Source organism: Drosophila subpulchrella, chromosome 3L (assembly GCF_014743375.2).
Source record: "Drosophila subpulchrella strain 33 F10 #4 breed RU33 chromosome 3L, RU_Dsub_v1.1 Primary Assembly, whole genome shotgun sequence".
Classification (NCBI taxonomy): domain Eukaryota; kingdom Metazoa; phylum Arthropoda; class Insecta; order Diptera; family Drosophilidae; genus Drosophila; species Drosophila subpulchrella.
In genome coordinates, this window is record NC_050612.1 from 10,803,811 (window position 1) to 10,824,640 (window position 20,830).

A 20,830-nucleotide genomic window follows, 5' to 3' on the forward strand; every position below is an offset into this window, starting at 1 on the left:
ATAGATAACTATATGAAAAGATTTACTATTTGCAAACAAAGCAAAATCAACGAATTGAACTAAAGTCCTTAACTCTTCTTCATCTTTTCCTGATATGTTAAGATAGCGTTCCAACAGTTTCTATATCGTATATATTTCATAGTATTGAGTTTTGGGGGCTGGGACTGTTCCGTGTTTTTTTGGTGGTGCGTGTGTGGAGCGGTGGCTTCTATGCTCTGAATTCCATCGTTATTTGCGGATACATATAGATATTCAAATATTACTTATAGATTCTCCTCTCTGTCCTTCGATTTAGATATAGTTGCCAACGAACGGAAATGAAACGCCTCGATTATACATACATAGCTTTTTTTTTTGTCAACTCCGGGACGAACGGATAACGACGGTTAACGAATAACGTTTAACGGATAACGGGATGAGAAATCGTAAAGGAACATCTAGCAACACGTTATAGATACAAACAAATGTACATTCAACATTGAACTCTGATGATTAGCTGGATTCGAATACCCTGCTCTCAAATTTGTGGGTTTTTCGTAGCGGTCTCCTGATATGCTTTTACCTTAATGATACTTCTTGGTTGTGCGATCTACCATTACCAATCTAAGCGGAACCGAACCGAACCATGCTGAAACCCCTTACAAGTCGTCGCCCAGACGATGGATCTCGTCCAGCATAAAGTCCACATCCGCCTCGTTGACCGCCGCCGATGAGATGATCGAGCGGAAGAAGTTGGGTCGCCGATCGTCGGGTTGATAGCCCACCATCAGTGTTCCCTTTTGCATCATGCGGCCCTTGATGATGGGGCAGATCTAAAAGGATAGTATGGAAATAAAAGATACTTTTTTAGCACAAAGATACTTTAAGGCATTAAAGGTATATAATTATAATACCTATTAAAAAAGCATTATAACTGGGTTTAAAAATGATAATGTAAACATTAAAATAATCATATCCTATTTCATATTCAGAATCGATTCGTTTGGTAATAAGAAAGTATTTTGAAAATTGTATTTAAAAACCTTTATTTAATTAAATTAAGTAAAATATTAATATGTTAAAAATTTTATTTGCTGAGATAATTTAGATAGTACCAAAAATCTATTTGAACCAAACAGAGTATGCAATCTAAGAAGTTTTCCAACTTAATGTGCTGTTAGTTCTCTAACCTTAGGTTAAAATAAAATCTTGGCTTTCAGATTTATATTCTTGAGTAATTTTATAACGACTGTCTTACCTTTCCCAGCTCCTGCTCCTTCTTGGCATCGTGTGGTACTCCTCTCAGCCGCTTGGGCACGTACCAAAACGAGACATTGACGCACTCCGGCTCGAGAATCAGATGGAAGCGGTCGGACTGCTCCCGGATTCGCTTCAGCTGGTATTGGACCAGTTCCATGAGGCGATCCTGCTGCTGCTCGAAGCCCTCGGTGCCCTTGGCCCTCCACTGGAGCCACAACTTGAAGATGTCGTTGTGCCGACCGCACTGGATAACCTTGTCTCCGGTATCATAGCTGATATCATACTGCTTATCGGTCATGAACAGATACTCGGCCGACATCTGGTTGCAGCTGATGAGGAGGCCCTGCGGAAAAGATATAACACATATATCGATTTGGCATAAAATCTCTCACTCTGCAAAGCTCTCTGTCCATAAGTCAAGTTGAAATTTTAATTAAAATTCCGCCTGCCAAAAGACGCAACTGTGACCGATGGTAACATATTGCATGGGATGTAAAAAAGTCAGGGTGACTCGACGCATTTGGTCCATGGTGGGTTCGTCAAAGATTTCATTACGCATTGTGTGCGGTACTGCTACCCTTGGCCATTTGGCTCCTGGTTTGGCAGGACGAACAACAAGGAATTGTTCGGAGTACAATTGGAATTCTTTACACAAACATTGTTCGATGTGCATCCAGAAGAATGTTGGGCAAACCGGGGGAATGGGGCAGTGGAGATGGAATTTAAAGCATGGGGTTGAGCTAGAGGTATGCCTCGAATTTGTATCGCTTGTTGGGAGTGGGGAAATGGAAATGGTGGAGGACCAACTTCTCTGACAGGCTGGCCTTTAATTTTAATTTGCGACTCAAAGAACAATTATCCATTTATTACTTTCCAAAGAGTAATTTCACTCATTTTGAGCAATAAAATACGAAATATGTGAGGTCACAGCTGTAAAGGATACAGAACTTCAGATTCAGATTTCATTTAATGTTGCATACTTTTATAGCAAGGACTTTGTTTGATTTGCAACAGAGTGGGGAGTGTGCTTAACCCAATCTCATATAAATTTCATTGAGTTATATTTTAAATCTTAAAAAAGTCTTTGTAACTCAGAAGATTCTTCATAAGTTACAAGGCTCAGCACTTTTTTTTGTTAGAACATCTAAAAACATAGGAAATATATAACCGATTTTGTTTCTTAAGTAGGGTTTCCTATTATTTATTTAAATATAGTCAAACCCTTGTATTTTACGATTTATTGAATGGTATACTTACATCCTCCTTGAAGTGGATCGTGGAGCACTGGAGCAGGGCTCCCATGAGCTTGTGGGGATTCCAGGTGACCGAATCGGCGCTGCAAGAGTCAAATCATAGCGTTAAATGGACATTCAATTACGAATTACAAACAATTAACACTAAGCTGCCGCAGTGCGGTACAAACCCCAATCCACTAAAAATCCAACCCCCTGCTGTTCGACAAGATGTACGAAAAAAAAGTAAGGGGAAGGGATGCGGAAGGTCCTGGCAAGTGCCATAAATTGTGGCAATTTCAGGCCGCAGCACTTTAATTGAATTCAAAAGAGCGGCGAGGACAACCCCCGTGGGCTTTAGAGGGTTGACATTGACAGCTAAACATCCCTGTGGGAGCTATTTACAGTTATGTGGGCGCAGTCTGTGTGTGTGTGCGTGGGCTTGGAAGTGTGAGTGAGTGAGTGGGTGTCTATAAACATGATCCTTATGGAGTGCCTGGAAGTATGCTTCACTTTTTTACACCTTGTCGGTTTGGTGAAAAGGGGTATATTGTTTTTTCAGTTCTCGAAATTTTGAAGAAATAATCCTTGTATAATTTATATTTTAAAATAATTTCTTAGATATGGCTGCATTTCATGGCATACACAATTTATAAAGAAATATCTATGCCACATGTTTTTTAAATATATAAGAAGATTCCAAGTAAAAATTGTCGTTTTAATGAAAAGGGGTATATTGTTTTTTCTGTATTTTAAATTTTAAAGAAATAATCCTTGTATAATTTATATTTTAAAATAATTTCTTAGATATGGCTGCATTTCATGAAGAATTATCTATGCCACATGTTTTTTAAATATATAAGAAGTTTCCAAGTGAAAATCTTTAACTAAAAACTTTATTTTAATTGGTGTAAGGATACAAATTCTAATCGACTTCAGATATTTTTAAAAATTAGTATTATATGATTTAAACACAATTTTAAAAACTTTATAACGTCTTAAAAAACTAGTGATGGATTTTTAGATAAGTATCTTATATTCTCAACATTTTTCCCACTTTATTCCTATTTGATTGAGCGACGGCATGTGAAGCTAAAACTTTTAAGATGAGATTCTCGTTCGATTGTTTTAAGTTTATTTCCAAAATGAAACTCAGCGGATTTAAGAGCCACCATCGAAGAACCATTAATCAGAGTTGCCTAAGCCGTCGAAGGCCGCAAAATGTCAGCTGCATGGGCATTTTAATGATTAATTCGCGCTGAGAGCCTTTCAATTAAGGACCTCGATTTGCATGCCACAACAATTTGGGACTTAGGATCCATTCAAACTAATTGAAGGCGTTTGCCAGTTGGCCTGGGTGATGGATGGATTGGGATGGGATGGAAATGGGAGGGCAATCAATTCGAAAGTGTTTATGGAGTCGGATGCTTGACCGCAAGCTGTCGATACTGCGACAGCTGCACTTGCCGCATTTGCCTAAGCTTCCTGAAGACTGAGTGGAATTAAAGATGTTGTATGGATTGCTGATGTAAACGGATTCGAGTTGGAGATGGAGTGCAAAGTGCATTTCAGGTTGCGACTTTAAAATTAAAAATTCCTCGCCCTGGGGATGAATCCCTGACTTGCCCTCGCCCGTTCATTGTTTGGCGTAATTGTTGTGTAAGTAATGCCCATGGATGTATAAAACACCCCCCTTGGCTAGATGGATTGCTTAGGAGAGGGGCATCTGGAATATCCACTTTGTTCATTTGTTTGTTCGGGATAAAATGCACTCGGCTTGTGCCTTGTAATCCCTGTAAGCTCTGAACACCTGATGGAGGCACTAAATGACAAATTGAGATTTTTCCCACATGTTCAACCCGAGCCTGTGCCGCAAAAAAAAGGGGGCGGGAAACTGAGCGATGCGGGCCATTTGGGAGCATTTAGATTTAAATTTACCCAACCCGGCCAGAGATTTCAATTTGTGTTTTGACTGGGCCGAAGATGAGGGCGCCCAAGGCACAAAGTTCATGTCAAGAACGATGATGAATGGGCACAACAATTGTGTTGGGACAAAAGATAAGGTCTTCTAAGGGGTTTTTAAAGCACTTCTAAAGAACCCAACAAACTGAAGGGCACTTGAAAGAATTGATAGCTTTAAGAAATACTATTATCTTTTTTAGAAATTTAGTTTTAATCTTGAGAAACAATTTAAGAATTATGGTATTTTGTATTAAGGTTTCTTGATCATTTTGATATAACCTATGATACTTTGAAAACTTTCAAGGAGGGTACTTTTTGAAGATTTTATAAGGTATTCCACTCCCGAAGAAATATAAGTATGATCATAAATTTAACATTCTTAAAACATATATATTATTACTTACCGCTCAACTCCAGTAAATCTGGGATGACGATGCTTGCGCGACATCAACAATCCACCGCCCCAAGCAGCCTGTAAATAATTTAATAAAAATTGGGATATCAAATTAAGATAATATGTAAAATACAATTCCCTTAATTTAATTGTAGTCCCTATAACCATTGTATATAAAATTGTTCTTTTTTCGGATCTTTTTGATATATTTCCAAGGTAACTTACATCGATATGCATCCAGCAGTTGTACCTCTGACAGATATCTGCGATCGTGTTGATATCATCGAAGGCCCCAAGGACAGTGGTGCCTGCAGTGGCGTTCACGAAGAACGGGATGTCCCCCTTGGCCTTGCGCTCCAGGATCAGGCGCTCCAACTCAGAGGTGATCATCTTGCCGTGCTCATCCGAGGGCACCACAATGCAGTGATCGGTTCCCAGTCCGCAAACGGCGGCACAAGACTTAATCGAGTAATGGCACTGGTCCGAGGTGAACATCACCAGGGTTCCAGGCAATCCCGCCGAGCCGTGCTCCTTGTAGTTCGGGAACATCTTGTGACGGGCCGCCAAGAAGGCATACAAATTGGAGATGGAACCTCCGGGGGCCAGAATCGAGTCGCCACCTGACCAGCCGATAATCTCACGCATCTTGGTCAGCACCACGTTCTCCATCAGGATGAAAACTGGAGCAATCTCATAGGTGAACATGTTGGTGTTGGCCGTGGCCGTCAACCATTCGCCGGCCATGGAGATCAGGTCCAGACCATTGGACAGCTGGTTGAAGAAGTGGGGATGTCCTGGAAGTTACAAAGGATACAAAATGGAAATGGAAATAAGCTTTTGATCTAAGTTTTCGAGTCCTTAAAGATGGGAAATTATTAATATATTTCCTACAAAAACTAACACCTGTTCCTAAAGTCCTCAAAAATCCAACAACAATCTTAAATAATATTTAAGTTATCATCTTAAGTATAACTGTAATATTGTAAGTATAACTGTATATTGTAAGTAACTTTTTGATGCATGGTCAAAATAATATTCATTCTTATTTTCCTGTTTCTTATTAAATTTAAGTTTTAAGATTTGCCTTTCGAATTCTTTTCTGGAACAGGTCCTTTAAATTATCTCCTAATCGCCCAGACTATATGAATTCCTTTTTTGCTTTCTGCAACCCCTTCGCCTAAAGTTAAATTTGTCCCTTTAATTAATATTTTCGGAAGTAATACTTTTGACATTTTCTATATGCCTGCCTAATGTAGCTGAAAATGCTTTCCATTTAGCCACGGCTGTCTGGCTGTCTCTTGAAGTCTGTGGGACTTTTCTCGCTTCTCCGGAGAAACGAGTGAAACTAAGCTGACAGCAGATGTGCCAGGCAGCTGTGCTTCCTTCAGCCTCGTATTTTTTTGTTTTATTAAAAATATATATTCGAGGGCAGTGGCAGAGAGAAACAATGGGCCGAACCAAAACACGACTGACTGGCCTCGAAAGGAAAAATATCTATGTAGGAATAGAAGGACAACGGAGGATAAAGACCGCCGGAAGTGCATATGTTCAAGGGCAGACGGAACAAGGTCCTGGCCAATCGATGGGGGATAGTCTGCTCTGAATCGGTATCCCTTGCTCAACAAGTTTTGACACTGTAATCCTTAAGTCCCTGCTCCTGCTGAGCTCTATAAATTGCTCATTTATTGTAGCTAATTGCGACTTGCCGAGCTCCGATTTTGGGGTGCTATCTGTGAAGAGTGCGGGAAAAACTCCCACGAAGAATCACAAAATGCTTTCAGTCACCATCAGGAAGCTGTCCAACTCCCCGATTTTCTTCCAAAATCCCCTCCATATTCCTGTTTGAACCCTTCGGCGTCTGTCAGTTCACATCTTGAGTGCCATAAGTCGTGTGATTAAAATCCCATTGCCCACAAGGCTAAATCCACCCACAGAAATAAAATATGTGCACTGGGAAAAATAAAGATCAGTTTAATGGCTGCCATATATTGTTTTAAATAACCTTGTATATCTTAAGCCTTAACCCTTAAATAGGGTTTAAAACTTATATGCTGTTTTCTGAATGTGTTAAAAATAACATCTTAATCCCCTTACTTATTCAGTTCGGGTTTCTTCCTGTGTAAACTGACAGAGCGTTGGCATCCAAACATTTCAATTTGCGCATGTGGCCAGGATATCTCGTTGGAAGGACGAGTCGAATCGAGCGGATTCACCCTCGCCCCGGCAGCCATTCATTCGCATCAAAGGATCAGGAATGCAGCGAGTCAGAAAATAACAACGGATTTTGATTAAAGCTCCCCTCGTTTTTATGGAGTCCTCGGAGAAGGAAGCCGTCGTATCCGTCCTATCAGGTTGCCCGTCTGACAGGGCGCGCATTATGTGAGATTACGGATCATAAATGGGACTCTTATCGGGTCTGCAGGGAAGGCAAGTACGGATAAAAAGGGACTTGACATTTCTTTTCGAAGGGAAAATGTGTGTTTATTTTAATTTATCTAAAATATTTAAATGGTAGCCTATTATGAAACTAAGTTTTTATTTTTATGGGAAAAATCCCAACTATTATACAACTAAGTAGAAACTCTCAAGTATCATTCTCTTTTATTAGAAACTTATTAGCCGAAAACTTTCTTTCAACAAGAGTCTACTTCCTAAGCGCATTTTAATGAGCGCAAAACTAATTTAAACTTAAGCCAAGACTTGAACTTCCCACCATATATCATGCGACTATGACTATGCTTCCTAATTACGTTAGGTTTTCTTTCCCAAAAGTTTTCCCATGCAATCTGAGTTTATTCAGTTGCCGTCTTGATTGCGTAGAGTTTTAATTCAATTTTTGGCAAGCCAAATGGGAGCAGAAGGCTAAAACGGCAGCAGTCCTCATTTCCTGCAAAGCAAATCAAGGAAGCAACGCCTGCTTCCGAGACAAGGCCGCAGTTTCCGGGGGTGTTGGATGGTCGGGTTTCTCTGGGATGGAGTGGATGGTGTGGGGTGGCTATAGTAAATACGCTTATTATCGATACTCCAAACACAATTGCGGTCACGTGCGAGGACTGCACAAACATCGAGGGACAAAGACAGCGGCGGACGACTGGGGACAGGACGGACTGCCTCTCGCATTAATTTTCAATGAAATCAAATCAGCAAGGACATTCAAAACAAGCTGGAAGGAACTATGGTATAAGGTATGGACTGAAAGATACCTAGAAATTAGATTTAATACATATTTAAGCACAACAATAAAGTCCTCCGAATACAATGTTTTTTATGATTTTAAGGAGCAGAAATCTTTCCAAATGTAATTAAAATATGTATTTGTACAAACATGATTTTAACAAAATTCAATTATACAAAATTGTATTTTAGAATTGTAATCTCACTCGTTATATCTGTAAAAGTAAAATAAGAAGATGGAAATATTTCTGAGGTTTTAGGTTATAAAAGCTATTATATTTATGGTTATAATATAATATCCCCCTTTATCATCGAATAGTGGGTATAAAAAGTTAAAAGTGAAACGTGCGAATGACTTTTGGCTGCTAAAGCCGCGCACACAAAGAACCCTTTGCCTGATTTATGATTGATGGCAGACTGAGCCTGAATCACAGGGGGATTACAGACCCCGAGGCGAGTGTTTTTGAAAGGTGTAAACAAGCCGGGGCCGCAGCTCAATGGGCCATAAAATGGCATTGTCTGCTGTCTGCTCCCCGGGATCGCCCAGTGCGAGTATCTCCCCGAGTGCCATCAATATGCTAATGTGCTTATCTCGAAGGCTGCACACTTTGTGCTCTAATACGACCGCAAGGTCCAGAGGCACGCGTCCTGCCCTTGCCCTTAAAAATTAAAAAATATACCGCACACAATAAGCATATGCTAAGCAGGGACAAATTTGATTAATCCCCAACTGAGCAAACATTAGGAGGTGATGATAAGAACTCAAATCACAAAGTATAGATCACCTTGGAGTTTTCGAAACAGCTGGGAAAGGTAGAGATTTAATTTGAGCTCTGGCTGGCGGGATTATTATAAGTCAAAATGATGTACAACATTGTTCGTAATTGAAAGAAAATATTATATAAAATAAAATGATAGGTTAAGATCATAGAAATATTGATCATAGCTTGGAAAGACTAGGACTTGATAGTTCTTATCTTTTTCTACATTGTATAATAAGCTGTTTATTTTTAATGAAGCACTAAAGTTTTAGGGTTGGAAAAAATATATATATTTTAAAAACAATGGAATAATTTCTGAATCTTATGCTTTTTATTTTGAAACTTACAAAAGTGGTATACAATATATTGGGTTCTGTTCGGGTTTACTTGTAAGATTTTTGTTTAACTTTTAATAATTCATATTTTATGAATTTTAGAATCTTAACTGTTGACTTACCCGTCTTGACTTGGTACTTCAGCGTGGTGGCACAGTCCTCGATGAGTTGCTGCAGTGGCAAAGCGCGATCGGGAACGTCCAGATCCAGGAGGCGCTTCATGTCCTCGGGATGGTGGAAGTCCAGGACCTTCTCATTCCGGTCGTTGGTGGCCTTTACAAAGTCCAAAAGCACATCGATTACCTTCAGCAGGAACTCCCGGGTCTCCGGTCCAGCGGTAACTGTGGTGGGCATGAGATCTGGATGGGATAAACAAAAAACAAGAGGGTGCGGAAAAAACCGAATGAGAATTTCTTATCGGTAAATATGAAAAGCGTGCCCCGCTGCTGACAGGAAAAATGGTTTTTCCTCTCTTATCGTGATATATGACCATTATTATTGCAATGATTTGTGGGGAGGCAGTGTCGTAAAAAGAGATGACTGACTTTTTTTGAGGTAAGGTAATCTGGTCAGGGGCTGCCTGAGATTTCAATTATTGTTTTAGACTTTGTGCACTGATTCACAGAAAAAATCCAGTACTATTCAATTTATGTGAATACCTATGGATATTTTTTGTGCGATTTCCCCAGATTTTTTTTAACAGCACCCCGGATTTTATTAGAAAGAGTTTCAAATAATCTCTATTTTATTTTTATTTTATCAAGATGATTTAAGAATAAAGTTAAGTATTAGTATAGATATTTTGGTTTATCTTTTGAACCTAAAATTATTTTCGGTGTAATATTTTAAATTAAAAAATTCCAAAAACTTAGGACTAAAAGGCTGTACATCAAGCAAAGATTTTTTGTAAGCCAGCAGGATTTCGGCAGTGCACCCTTGTGGGTTGAGCGTTTCCTTGGCTGTCCTTGCCATCGTCCTTTTGCGGTGGCTGCAATTAATTACTGGGGCTTTTGTTTAAGCATCAGCAGTGGCCACTAAGCCACCGAGCAAATGGGAGCAGCGCCATTAGAAGCCAGCTGGAAATCAATTGGGAACTTAACGTTGCGCATGATTACCATTTTCAGGGGGAGAAGGACCTTCGGGGTGGTGGGACAAATTGTAGCAATTTCAAAAATTCCTCGAGTTTACGGCCAAGAAGTTAAATAAAATTTAATGTGCTCGACTGCCTGCAGTGGGTGCTCAGTGTCAAAGGCAGACGGTACTGAGTCCGGAGTCCAGAATCCCGAATCCTGCCAAGGCATTAGGAACAGCCGCCACACACACACGAGAGTCCTGGCATCGAGCGTGAGCAATATCCTGTGACTAAACGGTTTATGTTTGTTGGCCTTTCAATTTGAGGCACGCGTCTGCCGCCTCGGGGAGAGTCCTGCCACCTTCGTCCTGGTCCTTGGATGGGAAAATCGTATGGTGGTGGATTTGTTTGACTTTCTGTCTGTTTGTTTCGTGTTTGTCGAGGAAAATCTGTTACAGGGCAACAGTCGCCAGTTTCACGCTTCAACGGAGCCAACAAAAAATCGCACACACGCACACGAAACAGGAGCTTCCAGTGCAGAGCCATTTATCAAGGACACGAGTGTCCTGGACAGCCCACAGCCTGGCCTGGCCATGTCCTTAAACAGAAGCAGCCTTTGCCAGTTTGCCCATTTGCTGTTCCTGTCCCTGGCCGTGTCAGTTTAACACTCGTTTGTTATTTGCACAGCCAAAAGCAATTGGAGTGCAGTTATGCGGAGAACCAATGTTTGCCAGGCATATTACCACAGCGAAGTAATGCCCCTTCGGAAACATGTTCATAAAATACATGTTCCGTGTGCAGGAATCTGACAGGCTGGAGTAGCACATTTAGAAAATAAATCTCGGCTATCTGCTAGAATTAATCCCTTGTTTCGTTGCAATTTATGACTATGACAGAAAACTATAATCTTGAACATTAATAACTTACGGAACAAATTTTCCCAGATTTTATGTAGAAAAGTTTTAGATTATATATCTAAAACATTACTATATTTTCTTAGCCATATTTTAAGCCCAGCTCAAAATATACTTTTGAAGTAATTACAAAATTAATATATGATAGTAAAGAAAATTCTCTTTCCTAACTTATAAAAAAGGAGATAATAACAATTAAAAGCATATAGTGTTCAAAAAACATAGTTAGCATTGGCTAGAAAAAAAAATAAAATGTTACAAAACTTAAAATATAATTCGTTCATATGTTTTAAATTAACTATATCTCTTTCAGCATTGTTCTTAAATTTTACTTTTATGATATTTGATTTAATACTTAAAATACATTTTTATAAAAATCAAATCAGGCTTAATTATTGAAATATAATTATTTACAATTCATGATAAATTAACAAAGTACTTTATCTTATCTTATATTAATAGTATGGAATTGAAATGAAACTCAGTTTAAAATTAACGTTGGAAAAATACATTTTTTCGGAGTAAAAATTTGGTTGCTTAATCATTTTAAAATACAAAAATTGTATTTTTTTTAATAGCCAAAATTCGATTTTAACATGTTATGCAATAAAGCTTAAACATAAAGTCCCAATACCCTTTCTTGATTTATTAAAATAAATTAAAATAAGTACTCACCATATGCCGTCAGTTTGCCCGTCCTCTCGGACAGTTTATACCCGTTCGGATTGAGTGACATTTTCTCCTCTGCAAGGATTAAAAATAAGAAAGAGATTTAATTAGTAAGGGGAATCCCAAGGAGCAGACTCCGCTAAGTAAGAAAAAATGGAGCTCGGCCAAATGAAGTGAGTCAATGTTATGCAATCGACCGAAATCCGAAGGCCCCGAGGCAGGTGTTACATAAGACCTTGCCTTTCCAAAAACCCCCTTTGTACACCAGCCCACACACACAAATTGCATAACCAAGACAAACAAACAAGCGGTGTGAAAATGCAATGGGCGTGTAAATAAACAGAGTGGAGAATGGAAGGGGAAGTGGGTGGATGGGTGGATGGGGGGTCTTTGAGACAAGGACAACTGAAGGGCAAGCTCCAAGTGGGAGGTAAATAACTAGTACATAGTATATACACTGATTTCGGGAACCCTCCTTTTTCCATTTTGGCGCCATCTGCTATTGCGCAGTGAGTGTTAAGCCAATTTCCTGCGACTGTAAATATGTACATTTATATACCTATATATCTCCACGTAATTTACATGGGGATACAGACCGCTGCAGTTAATAGCGAAGAAAGAAAACCTTGGACAGTACGAAACTTATGCAACAACGAATGTCAGACAAAATCTTAGCTGGGAGTCTTACCGATAATCCTGCGGATATCGTCGATATACTGCTTTAGATAATTCACTTTGACTGTGTGTTGGGGGCGACGAATCACCGACGAGGCTTTCGGGAAAAAAAAGTAGACAGATCTAGAGGAATGTGCGAGGACGAAATGTATCGAAATGTATCTCTAAGATGGAGCTGCGAGTGCTACGAGTGGTCTAAATTGGCGACAACTTACAGAGTTCCTTTATAGCAATTAAAACACAGGAAAATCACTCGCGGGACGGAGCTGTAACTCACTGATTAAACGGACTTAACAGATTACTGATTTATTATCTTGTATATTGTATCTCTGGCAACTTTCACTTGTTGGAGAACTTAGGGAACTGAGCAGCCTACACTCGCTGACGATCTGCGGAGCTATGAGCAGCAGCATCCGACTGGGCTGCCTACGAAGCTTTTCCAGACCCACAAAATGGCTGCCCACACACATACGAAGCTACTCCTCAATCTCTTGCATAACCTTCAGCAGGAGGAAAATGCGGGAAATTCTCTGGGTGACGTCATTGATTTTTCGGCAACCATCTTTGTTAAGGCCATTTTGCGTGGGCGGAGCTTCAACCATGCGCGCCCCAATGTATCCAACAGATACATAAAATATATGCGCACGCCTGGTAAATACTAAAAAAAAAGGAACATGCAAAAAAAAAGGACCCCAGTCTAAAGGAAACAAAGATTGTGAGGGGGCGACCAAATGAAAAGCTAATTAACAAACTAATTTTGCCACTGTTACTGACATTTACAATGACCCACAACTTTTTATGAGAGTTCCTGCCGAATGACAGTGAAAAAAAACCTCTATAATTACTTCCATTTCCCCCATGTGTATATCGGTACATATAGGACCTAAAACATAGAATACTAGTATATAGAACAAAATGAAATTTGGGTCAAAGCTAGGTGCCACCTCCTCTTCCACCATGCAAAAAAGATATGTCTCTAGAAGTGAAATTGCATCATTTCCAATAGAACGCTTTTCATAGCATACTTTTAAGGGCCTCCGCACACATAGGAATGTTATGTAACATGGTTAAAAGGACCCAAGGAGCAAAAGGGGCAAAAGTGACGTCCATCAAACCGAAGAAGCTTAAACAACGAGAACATAAAAACACTTCCCTCAACAGAGTTTCTCCCACTCTTATCTGACATGGAGCAGCTGGCGGAGGATGTTACCACACTTGGCATGTTCTTGGTCCTTGGCCAGGATCCACTGCGTCAGCATATTCGTTTCGAAGGCTCTGGCACTTGAAAAGTGTCTTTCGATGTAACTGATTGCAACTAAAGAAGGCCATTACAGTGGCAATAACTCCCTTGCAAGTCCTTGTGATCAATCTTTTACTGAATGCCATTTCTACAATACTAACAAAATGGAGTAGACGCTTGTTTAACAAGACATCTCTAACATTTTCCAAAGTTGTAAAGTGGCTATAACAGTTTGAATCATTCCAAGCTTTATAAGTTACTACAAAAATGTAATTAGGCTGTTTTCCCTTATTCAAAAACTTAACTACTTAAAAATCCTTACTTTTAATGAGGCAACACTAAAGAACTTTATCATTATTTTGTATTATATCATTGGGGTTGATGGTACTTTTAAAATAAGTCTTACTAAATGATATAAACTAAATAATGAATAAACTATAAAAACTTGTTATTAAAATAATCATAATTCGACCATTTTAAAAATTCTATAACTTAACTATATTTTAATTTATCTTTAAAATCGCGTGACAAAGATGGCACCCATTTAATATTATTTAGCGCACTGAAATCAAGACTGCCTCTTAACCCTTTATAAAAGCCCATCCATCACAGGTGCCAGACAAATATTTCCGATAGCAAACACCTTTTGCTATTTAGCCAGTCTAAAATATGGCAAAATAAAGTCGGGGCTTATCTCTAGCCTCTTGAACAGCATGTGCTACCAATAATAATTAGGCACTCTCTATCAAACCCAGACCGAAAGGGGTGATGTTCCATCTGCGATAGCATATCCACTGATTCCCACTTGAATCTATGACACCGGCAGATAAGGCCATCAAAAACATTTATTATTAGCCAGTGGGATTTTCGCATCGGATTTCGCTTTGGCCAGGGGCTCAGTTCACCAACTGCTACCAGTTGGATCGGACAGCCTTTATATAAATCCAGTCGAGTTAAGAGTTTAAGCATTTCAAGTGGGGCAGGTGCACCGAACAATTGGATTTAATTGAGTCAAACTTTTCGAAAAGCACAGTAAGTTGTAAAGGGAAACGGATACAGAAGCAGACATGAACAACAATGGGATTAAATGATTTAAACAATTTTAAGAGCAGTGCTTAAAATACCCTGAAATTGTGTAGTTACACCCAAAAAGAACATCACGTAACTATATGGCCTTAACTCAATTTACGTGAGGCCATATATTGCCTTGACTCAATTGATTTACCGAGTTAAGGCCATAAATTTAGGTCATTCTGTTTTTTGGTTGTTTTCAGTTATTAAGTCAAGGCAATATATGGCTTAAACTCAATAAGTTAGCGCCCGTATATGGGCCAATTTTTTTAAAAAAGATATATAAATTAACTCATCTTTTCAGTCAGCGTTCCGAAATATTAGGTGTCTCAACCTTTCATAAATTGTTATGTTATGTTAAACATAACCTTTGGTTAATAATTTTATTATAATAACTTAATACATAATACTATTATAATAGTAATAATATTTTAATTCAACTTTATTAACTTTTAACTTTGTTCTGAAGAATGTGATGAATGTATAATAAATAAATATTACCTGAGTGATAGGTGTTATGGATTTGAAAAGTTTCTAATAAAACTTAAGTCCCTAAATCTTATTATTATAATATAACAAGATTTACGTGTAGAATAGCACTATTATTTTTTCTTAAAACCTTTTTAAGATGCAGAAAAACTACCTATACCTTTTGAAAGGGTATAACTAGCGAACGGAATCAGACAATGAAACGAGCTCTCGAGCAGAAAATAGGATGCTCACCTGGCTGTGATTGCACGTAGCGCAAGTAGGCCCTGTAACCCAGATAGGCGAAAATGTTTGGAGCCTGGTGCCACCCACGGATGCGGATGGGTGGGAATTTGTCGGGAAGTTAATTCAGACCGGGAGTTTTGGCCAGGGCGAAGCGTCCTCTTTCGCACTCGACTCTCAACTGCGAACCGGTGGACCGGAGAATGCTCTTCACCCGTGGGCCATAAACATTTTTCCGAGGACAAAATGGAGTTTGGGCCTCCCGTCTGCTTAGCCTGTCATTACGATGACAAAATAAGATTCCAGCAGTAGGTTGGTTAGCCCAGGTATTTTTGTGAGGTATTTTAGACGAAAAATATACGTTTCAAAAGCATGGTCAGGATGCCAGGAACTTTTCGAGCATCTGGGAGACAGGCGATTACATAACCCTTTTCGGTTTGGCAAATCAAGCGCATGAAATTCGGATAGCAAAATACTCGGGATAACAATGGTGGAGGGATTAGGCCCCAACGGGGAAATCCAAGTTCCCCCCGAAGGCTGCTTTTTGCTGCCTATTTTTGAGAGCGGGATAATTGCATTTCGAGCACAATTGCTCCTATTGTAAGGTCTCCATTTTGCACCCCCCCGAGGATAATACGCCCCCAAACCATGCCCAAACACCCCAGAAACCCATCCCCCAATCTAGTAATCTTTCCCGTCTCTTTTCAGCCCAGCGATGGGAAAGCGTGTGGAAATGGGACAGGAAAAATTGGGGAGATGTGGATTCCATTACGGTCTCTCATTGGTTATAATCCTGATTCTATCTGCGTCTGCGCAGACTGTGACGTCATCGACAAACCTGAAGGACAAAACTTTGGGGGATGCTGCGTTGCCATCGCATTCAGCAGCCAAAATCCTTGAAGACATCCAAACCATCAGCGCAGTTCAGGATTGGAGTTTGCTGTGTAAAGAGCTCTGCGGGTAAGTTTCGGATAAACAGCAATCCAAAACTCTTGAGGTTACCAAAGTAAAGTGACTTGGAGCGTCAGGAGTGGCGTTAAGTGACTCAAGTGTTTTTCGGCAAGTGTAGGTTTCCCTCGAAAATTACGAACTAACGATGATAATAACAAAACTTAAACAAAAGAGTGTTTGTGACAAACCCGTCGGCTTTTCAAGTGGTTTCTATCAAGGTTTTTCCATTATCGCGACTGTCAGGCAATTATATTTTACATTACTGATATGTCTTCTAAATAATAGCGTGTGTGCAATGTTTTTGTGAAGTGCCAAATATGTTTAGTATAATCGGTTCTCGAAATTGATTTAAAAATTGAGATAGTGTGAATAGCTTGGAAAATTAAATAAAGCTGTTATGTTTTTTAAATTAAATGTCTGTTAGATAATTTTTTGAAAACTTCGTTAATAGTTAAAAAAAAAATTTTGAAAAGCATTCTAAAACTTTGTGCCTTACTCAAACATTTTCATTAAATAATAACATTCTCACATTTATAAAATTTAAATAAATTCAAACAGAAAATAAAAGTATTAAAAACAAAAAATCGATCGTGGTGATCTATTATATTTGGCTTAAGATCAGTTAAAAAATTTTTTAATAGATCAAATGTAGCGAAATTCAAAAAATATTAGCAGTTCATCCTTTTAATCCTGCCGTATTTTTAGAAATATAAATCTAAAATTTAGTCTGCAGTGATATAATTCTTAAGACTTCCCTTAATTTTATTTAATAAGCATTTTCTTGTTGATTTTTCCAGAGCTGGCCTGGGCGTTGCGTCAACGCCTGATGGGGCCAAGAACCCGATCCTGAGACCAGAGTTGGATGTGGCCAAGTGCCGGCAACTGTGTGGACTGCCTAGGGGTAAGTAGATACATAAGTAGAATCTAAAAAGTATATAAAAATGTATTGCTAAAAACATTTAAAAAAAATTGTTGGTTTCAAAATCAGCGATCATTAAAAATATTCCATACCGCTTTGAAATTGTAACTTTCTGAAATTCATTCATATCATGTTCTTAAATATAGGTAGCCTATTGATTGTTTAATAAGTTAATGATAAGAAACAACATAAAAGACAGTTTAAAATTGAGAAATAAGATATTGATATTATTTGCCGAAAATGTCTTAGAATATTAATAATATTCAGAGAGTAAAGAGATTTAATTCTATTGTGATATACTTCATATCTAATTCTTTAGTAGATGTATCACATTTACCTAACAAAATTCAAAAGGAAAATATGTTGATAATGTATTTGCAATATAACTCTAGTCTGAGCAAAACACATTCTAATCGCTGGCATTTAATAATTTTCCAGGTGCCGAGGGCGACTTGATCTGCTCGAGCTTCTGCGGGCAGAAAGGTCGCTCCCTGCCCGGTTGCAGTCCCTGCCAGCAGGAGGTGCGCAGGATGGAGGAGCAAAAGGAGGAGGAGGATCTCCGGATGGAGGAGACGAAGGCCAGTATCGAGCAGGGCGATCCAACACACGGTTCCAGCTCCCAGGAGATGACACTCCAGAGATCGGGCGACGAGGCAACATCATCAGTGGCTCCCGTGGTAGCCGGGTCGGCTGCGGATACGACGACCACTCTGGCTCCGGACTGGGACGAAGTGTGCAAGGTGCTCTGCAAGACTGGCGATGGCGGGTCTTTGTGCAACTGTGATTTATCGCCGTTCTTCAGCTGAGCGATCCCCACCTTCCTGAGGGGATCGCTCCCGATGGAGGTGCTAAATCACAAACCCATTATATATAGATCGAGAATTATATGATGTTTTGTTGTTCTTCGTTTTTGGACTTCAGTTAGTGCTAGTGTTGTTTTCATAAATGATATATTCTGTATCGGAAAACTTGTTACGAAAGTTTAGTTCAATATTGTAAAGAAAAAAAAAAGAAAACATATAGAAAAATCAAAAAAAAAGGAGGAGAAGGAGGAGGAGAAGAGAAGCATAAAATCCCTATGCGAATCAATTAATTTGTAACTAATTTCAATTAAACGTAACTAAGTAACGTAAGCGGCTAGGGCCTAAAACCCCCTTCGGAAACAGCAGAATCACACAGGGCTTCCAGTGCGCCGCCTCGGAGGATTAGGATCTTTCCCAAAGCGGATCCGAATTTTCCGGGCGGGCACAACCCGTATTTAAGTGATTAGTCAAGAAGCTGGAGCTAAGGAGACACAAGAATAGAAATCAACAACAACCAACTAATATCAAAGTACACAACATATCGTGATATACCCAAAAGTATATCCAATCACATTTATTTCATTATAATAACACCTTGGTTCGATGGAATCAGCATATCAATTTACCACGAGGCAAAAACAAGTTGGTATCCAAAGAATTTCATATGTTTTGGCTTACAAGTTATTGGCAAATCAAAATCGTTGATATATTTAAATCAGCATCAATTATGAGCGTCGCAATTAGGTCAAAAAACATACCAAGAGTTTAGTGTTGGTTACGGCCCTAAAACATAAAAATATAACAATATACATGTACTTACTAATGAAAAACAATTGTAATTGGTCTATATATATCCACACAATGAGTTGCGATTGCAAATCAGAAACTCAGACGGGACATACTGGATCTACCAGACCCGTATAAATATATATATATATATAAATTTATATAAACAAAATGTAAACCTTAGTTATTCTAATATCTAGGTGTCATATTGTTCAGCATAAATAATCGCATATAAAATACCTTATATGCATATTATCTGTGTGTTCGGAAGACATTTTTTCGCATTGCATTGAAATGGAAGACAATATCAGCAAATCGCATTCTGGAAGACATGCGTTGCGGCAGCGACAACAAGATCGGTCAGCTGCCATTTAGTCAATAAGATATTCTATATCAAGTATAATAATAATAACATTTTCGATTTAAACCTCGAAGATATAGTCAATACAAGCACACGTTGTTGTGACAAACGCGACGCTGTGACTGACAATAATTAACTATAACTTATGAGGAGAACAGCAGGCAAGGAAGTTCGCATACTCAGTGTCTATATACCAGTACTATTGCTAATATATTAACCATGCACTTATCAAAAAAAAAGTAAATAACAATATATTGTATTGCACCAAAGTTATTACCGAGAATATCGCAGTATTTAAGGCAATTTTCAGAGCACATTCATTGATAACCTAATGCGGCTTCAGTATGTATATCGATGTGTAGCAAGTTAATCACTCAGTAAAATATAATATACGAAATGCACTTAACATTTATGTATATGTATATGTGTTAGGCGTTGCGTTTCTGCCATGAATACCAGCGGCTAACGAGCCGATCAGACGGATTATGCCGGAATAATACCTATAATCCATAATATATTTATAACCAACAGACACATCATCATCAATTACGAAAAACCGAGTCGAAAACCGTTTCGAACCGATTATACCGTTTCGCAGTTTCGTTTTTTCAGTTTATCCTATGGCCAGGCATTATCCTAAACAGTAATGTCCAGTTCATAGTCAAAATAAACACAGAAAAATAAAAATTAAAGGCGATTACACAACAAATAACCAAAGCAAACAAATACACAACCAAATAAAGGCAAATATTATCTTATATACGTTAAATGTTGTAAAGCCCTCTAAATAAAAAAAGGAAGAAATATGAGTGTTTTATTGGGAAATCGAAAGGGATTAGAGCTTATAAAAAAGATTTTGGGAATCACATTAGAGAATTCAACCACAAACTCATTGAGGTATTACACTTCAAAATCGGGGTCCATTAACCCAAGTTATGGAATTTAGGAGCACATTTTTTGGTCCCCTTCTGAAAGCCATTCGGATATTCGAAAAAATCAGACATGAAAATGGCCTAAAATTTGGACCCTCTTTTGAAGGTAAAATTTTAATGCAGAATATTAGGGAATTCGACCACAAACTCATAGAGATATCACGTTTCAAAATCGGGGTCCAGTAACTCAAGTTATGGAATCTGGAAGTTCATTTTTGGGTTCCCATTCTTGAAGCTATTCGAAATACGGGAAATCCCACGGATACGTAAATCTATTTAATTTTTTTTTTATAATATATTAAATATTAATTTTTTATCTTTTCAACGCAGTTTGTTTTTCAGATCGTAAGTATTTTACGTCAATAACGCGTGTAAAATACGCGCAAACAAGCAAATGTAGAGTCAATTTTACTGTATCAAAATATGAAATAATAAAAAAGCTTTCTAGCTTTGATAACAAATAAGGCAATTAAGATTGAGTTCAATTCAAAAGAATTTGATTATATTTTATAATTATTAACCTTATGTACTTGTTTCTTGGGTTTTTTTATTTACATATATTAATTTCTGATAAGGCGAGCTTTTCATGAGTATTTATGAAATGAGCTGGCAGCTTCTTCATGTCAGTG

The 20,830-nt window shown here is 38.5% G+C and overlaps 2 protein-coding genes across 4 annotated transcripts; one reads left to right on the top strand and one right to left on the bottom strand.

Annotated features, from left to right (window-relative positions):
* Nucleotides 1–220: 220 nt before the first annotated feature.
* LOC119553727 (glutamate decarboxylase) lies at nt 221–12,830 on the bottom strand. 3 transcript variants are annotated; one of them, XM_037864315.1, is made up of 9 exons: nt 12,643–12,830; nt 12,441–12,524; nt 11,759–11,827; nt 9,220–9,456; nt 5,053–5,621; nt 4,838–4,905; nt 2,497–2,575; nt 1,238–1,582; nt 221–812 (listed from the first exon to the last, which is right to left on the bottom strand). In XM_037864315.1, the coding sequence occupies exons 3-9, from the start codon at nt 11,817–11,819 to the stop codon at nt 639–641; spliced, it is 1,533 nt and encodes a 510-aa protein (XP_037720243.1). In that variant the 5' UTR covers nt 11,820–11,827; nt 12,441–12,524; nt 12,643–12,830; the 3' UTR covers nt 221–638. The 3 variants fall into 3 exon arrangements, with proteins under 3 accessions (XP_037720243.1, XP_037720242.1, XP_037720244.1); XM_037864314.1 differs by lacking the exon at nt 12,441–12,524; XM_037864316.1 differs by lacking the exon at nt 12,643–12,830 and having other exon boundaries at nt 12,441–12,527.
* Nucleotides 12,831–16,157: 3,327 nt separating this feature from the next.
* Nucleotides 16,158–20,073, top strand: LOC119554330. The gene is made up of 3 exons (XM_037865194.1): nt 16,158–16,409; nt 17,198–17,301; nt 17,758–20,073. The coding sequence occupies exons 1-3, from the start codon at nt 16,165–16,167 to the stop codon at nt 18,123–18,125; spliced, it is 717 nt and encodes a 238-aa protein (XP_037721122.1). The 5' UTR covers nt 16,158–16,164; the 3' UTR covers nt 18,126–20,073.
* The last annotated feature ends 757 nt before the right edge of the window (nt 20,074–20,830 follow it).

Bases quoted from the DNA above. Each gene is read 5' to 3' on its own strand.
- LOC119553727 (XM_037864314.1), bottom strand. From the start codon at position 11,819: ATGTCACTCAATCCGAACGGGTATAAACTGTCCGAGAGGACGGGCAAA. The intron at 9,457-11,758 runs GTGAGTACTTAT...TATCCCATCCAG, and splicing joins GGGCAAACTGACGGCATATG to ATCTCATGCCCACCACAGTT. The intron at 4,906-5,052 runs GTAAGTTACCTT...AATTATTTACAG, and splicing joins ACTGCTGGATGCATATCGAT to GCTGCTTGGGGCGGTGGATT.
- LOC119554330 (XM_037865194.1), top strand. From the start codon at position 16,165: ATGGGAAAGCGTGTGGAAATGGGACAGGAAAAATTGGGGAGATGTGGA. The intron at 16,410-17,197 runs GTAAGTTTCGGA...TGATTTTTCCAG, and splicing joins CTGTGTAAAGAGCTCTGCGG to AGCTGGCCTGGGCGTTGCGT. The intron at 17,302-17,757 runs GTAAGTAGATAC...ATAATTTTCCAG, and splicing joins ACTGTGTGGACTGCCTAGGG to GTGCCGAGGGCGACTTGATC.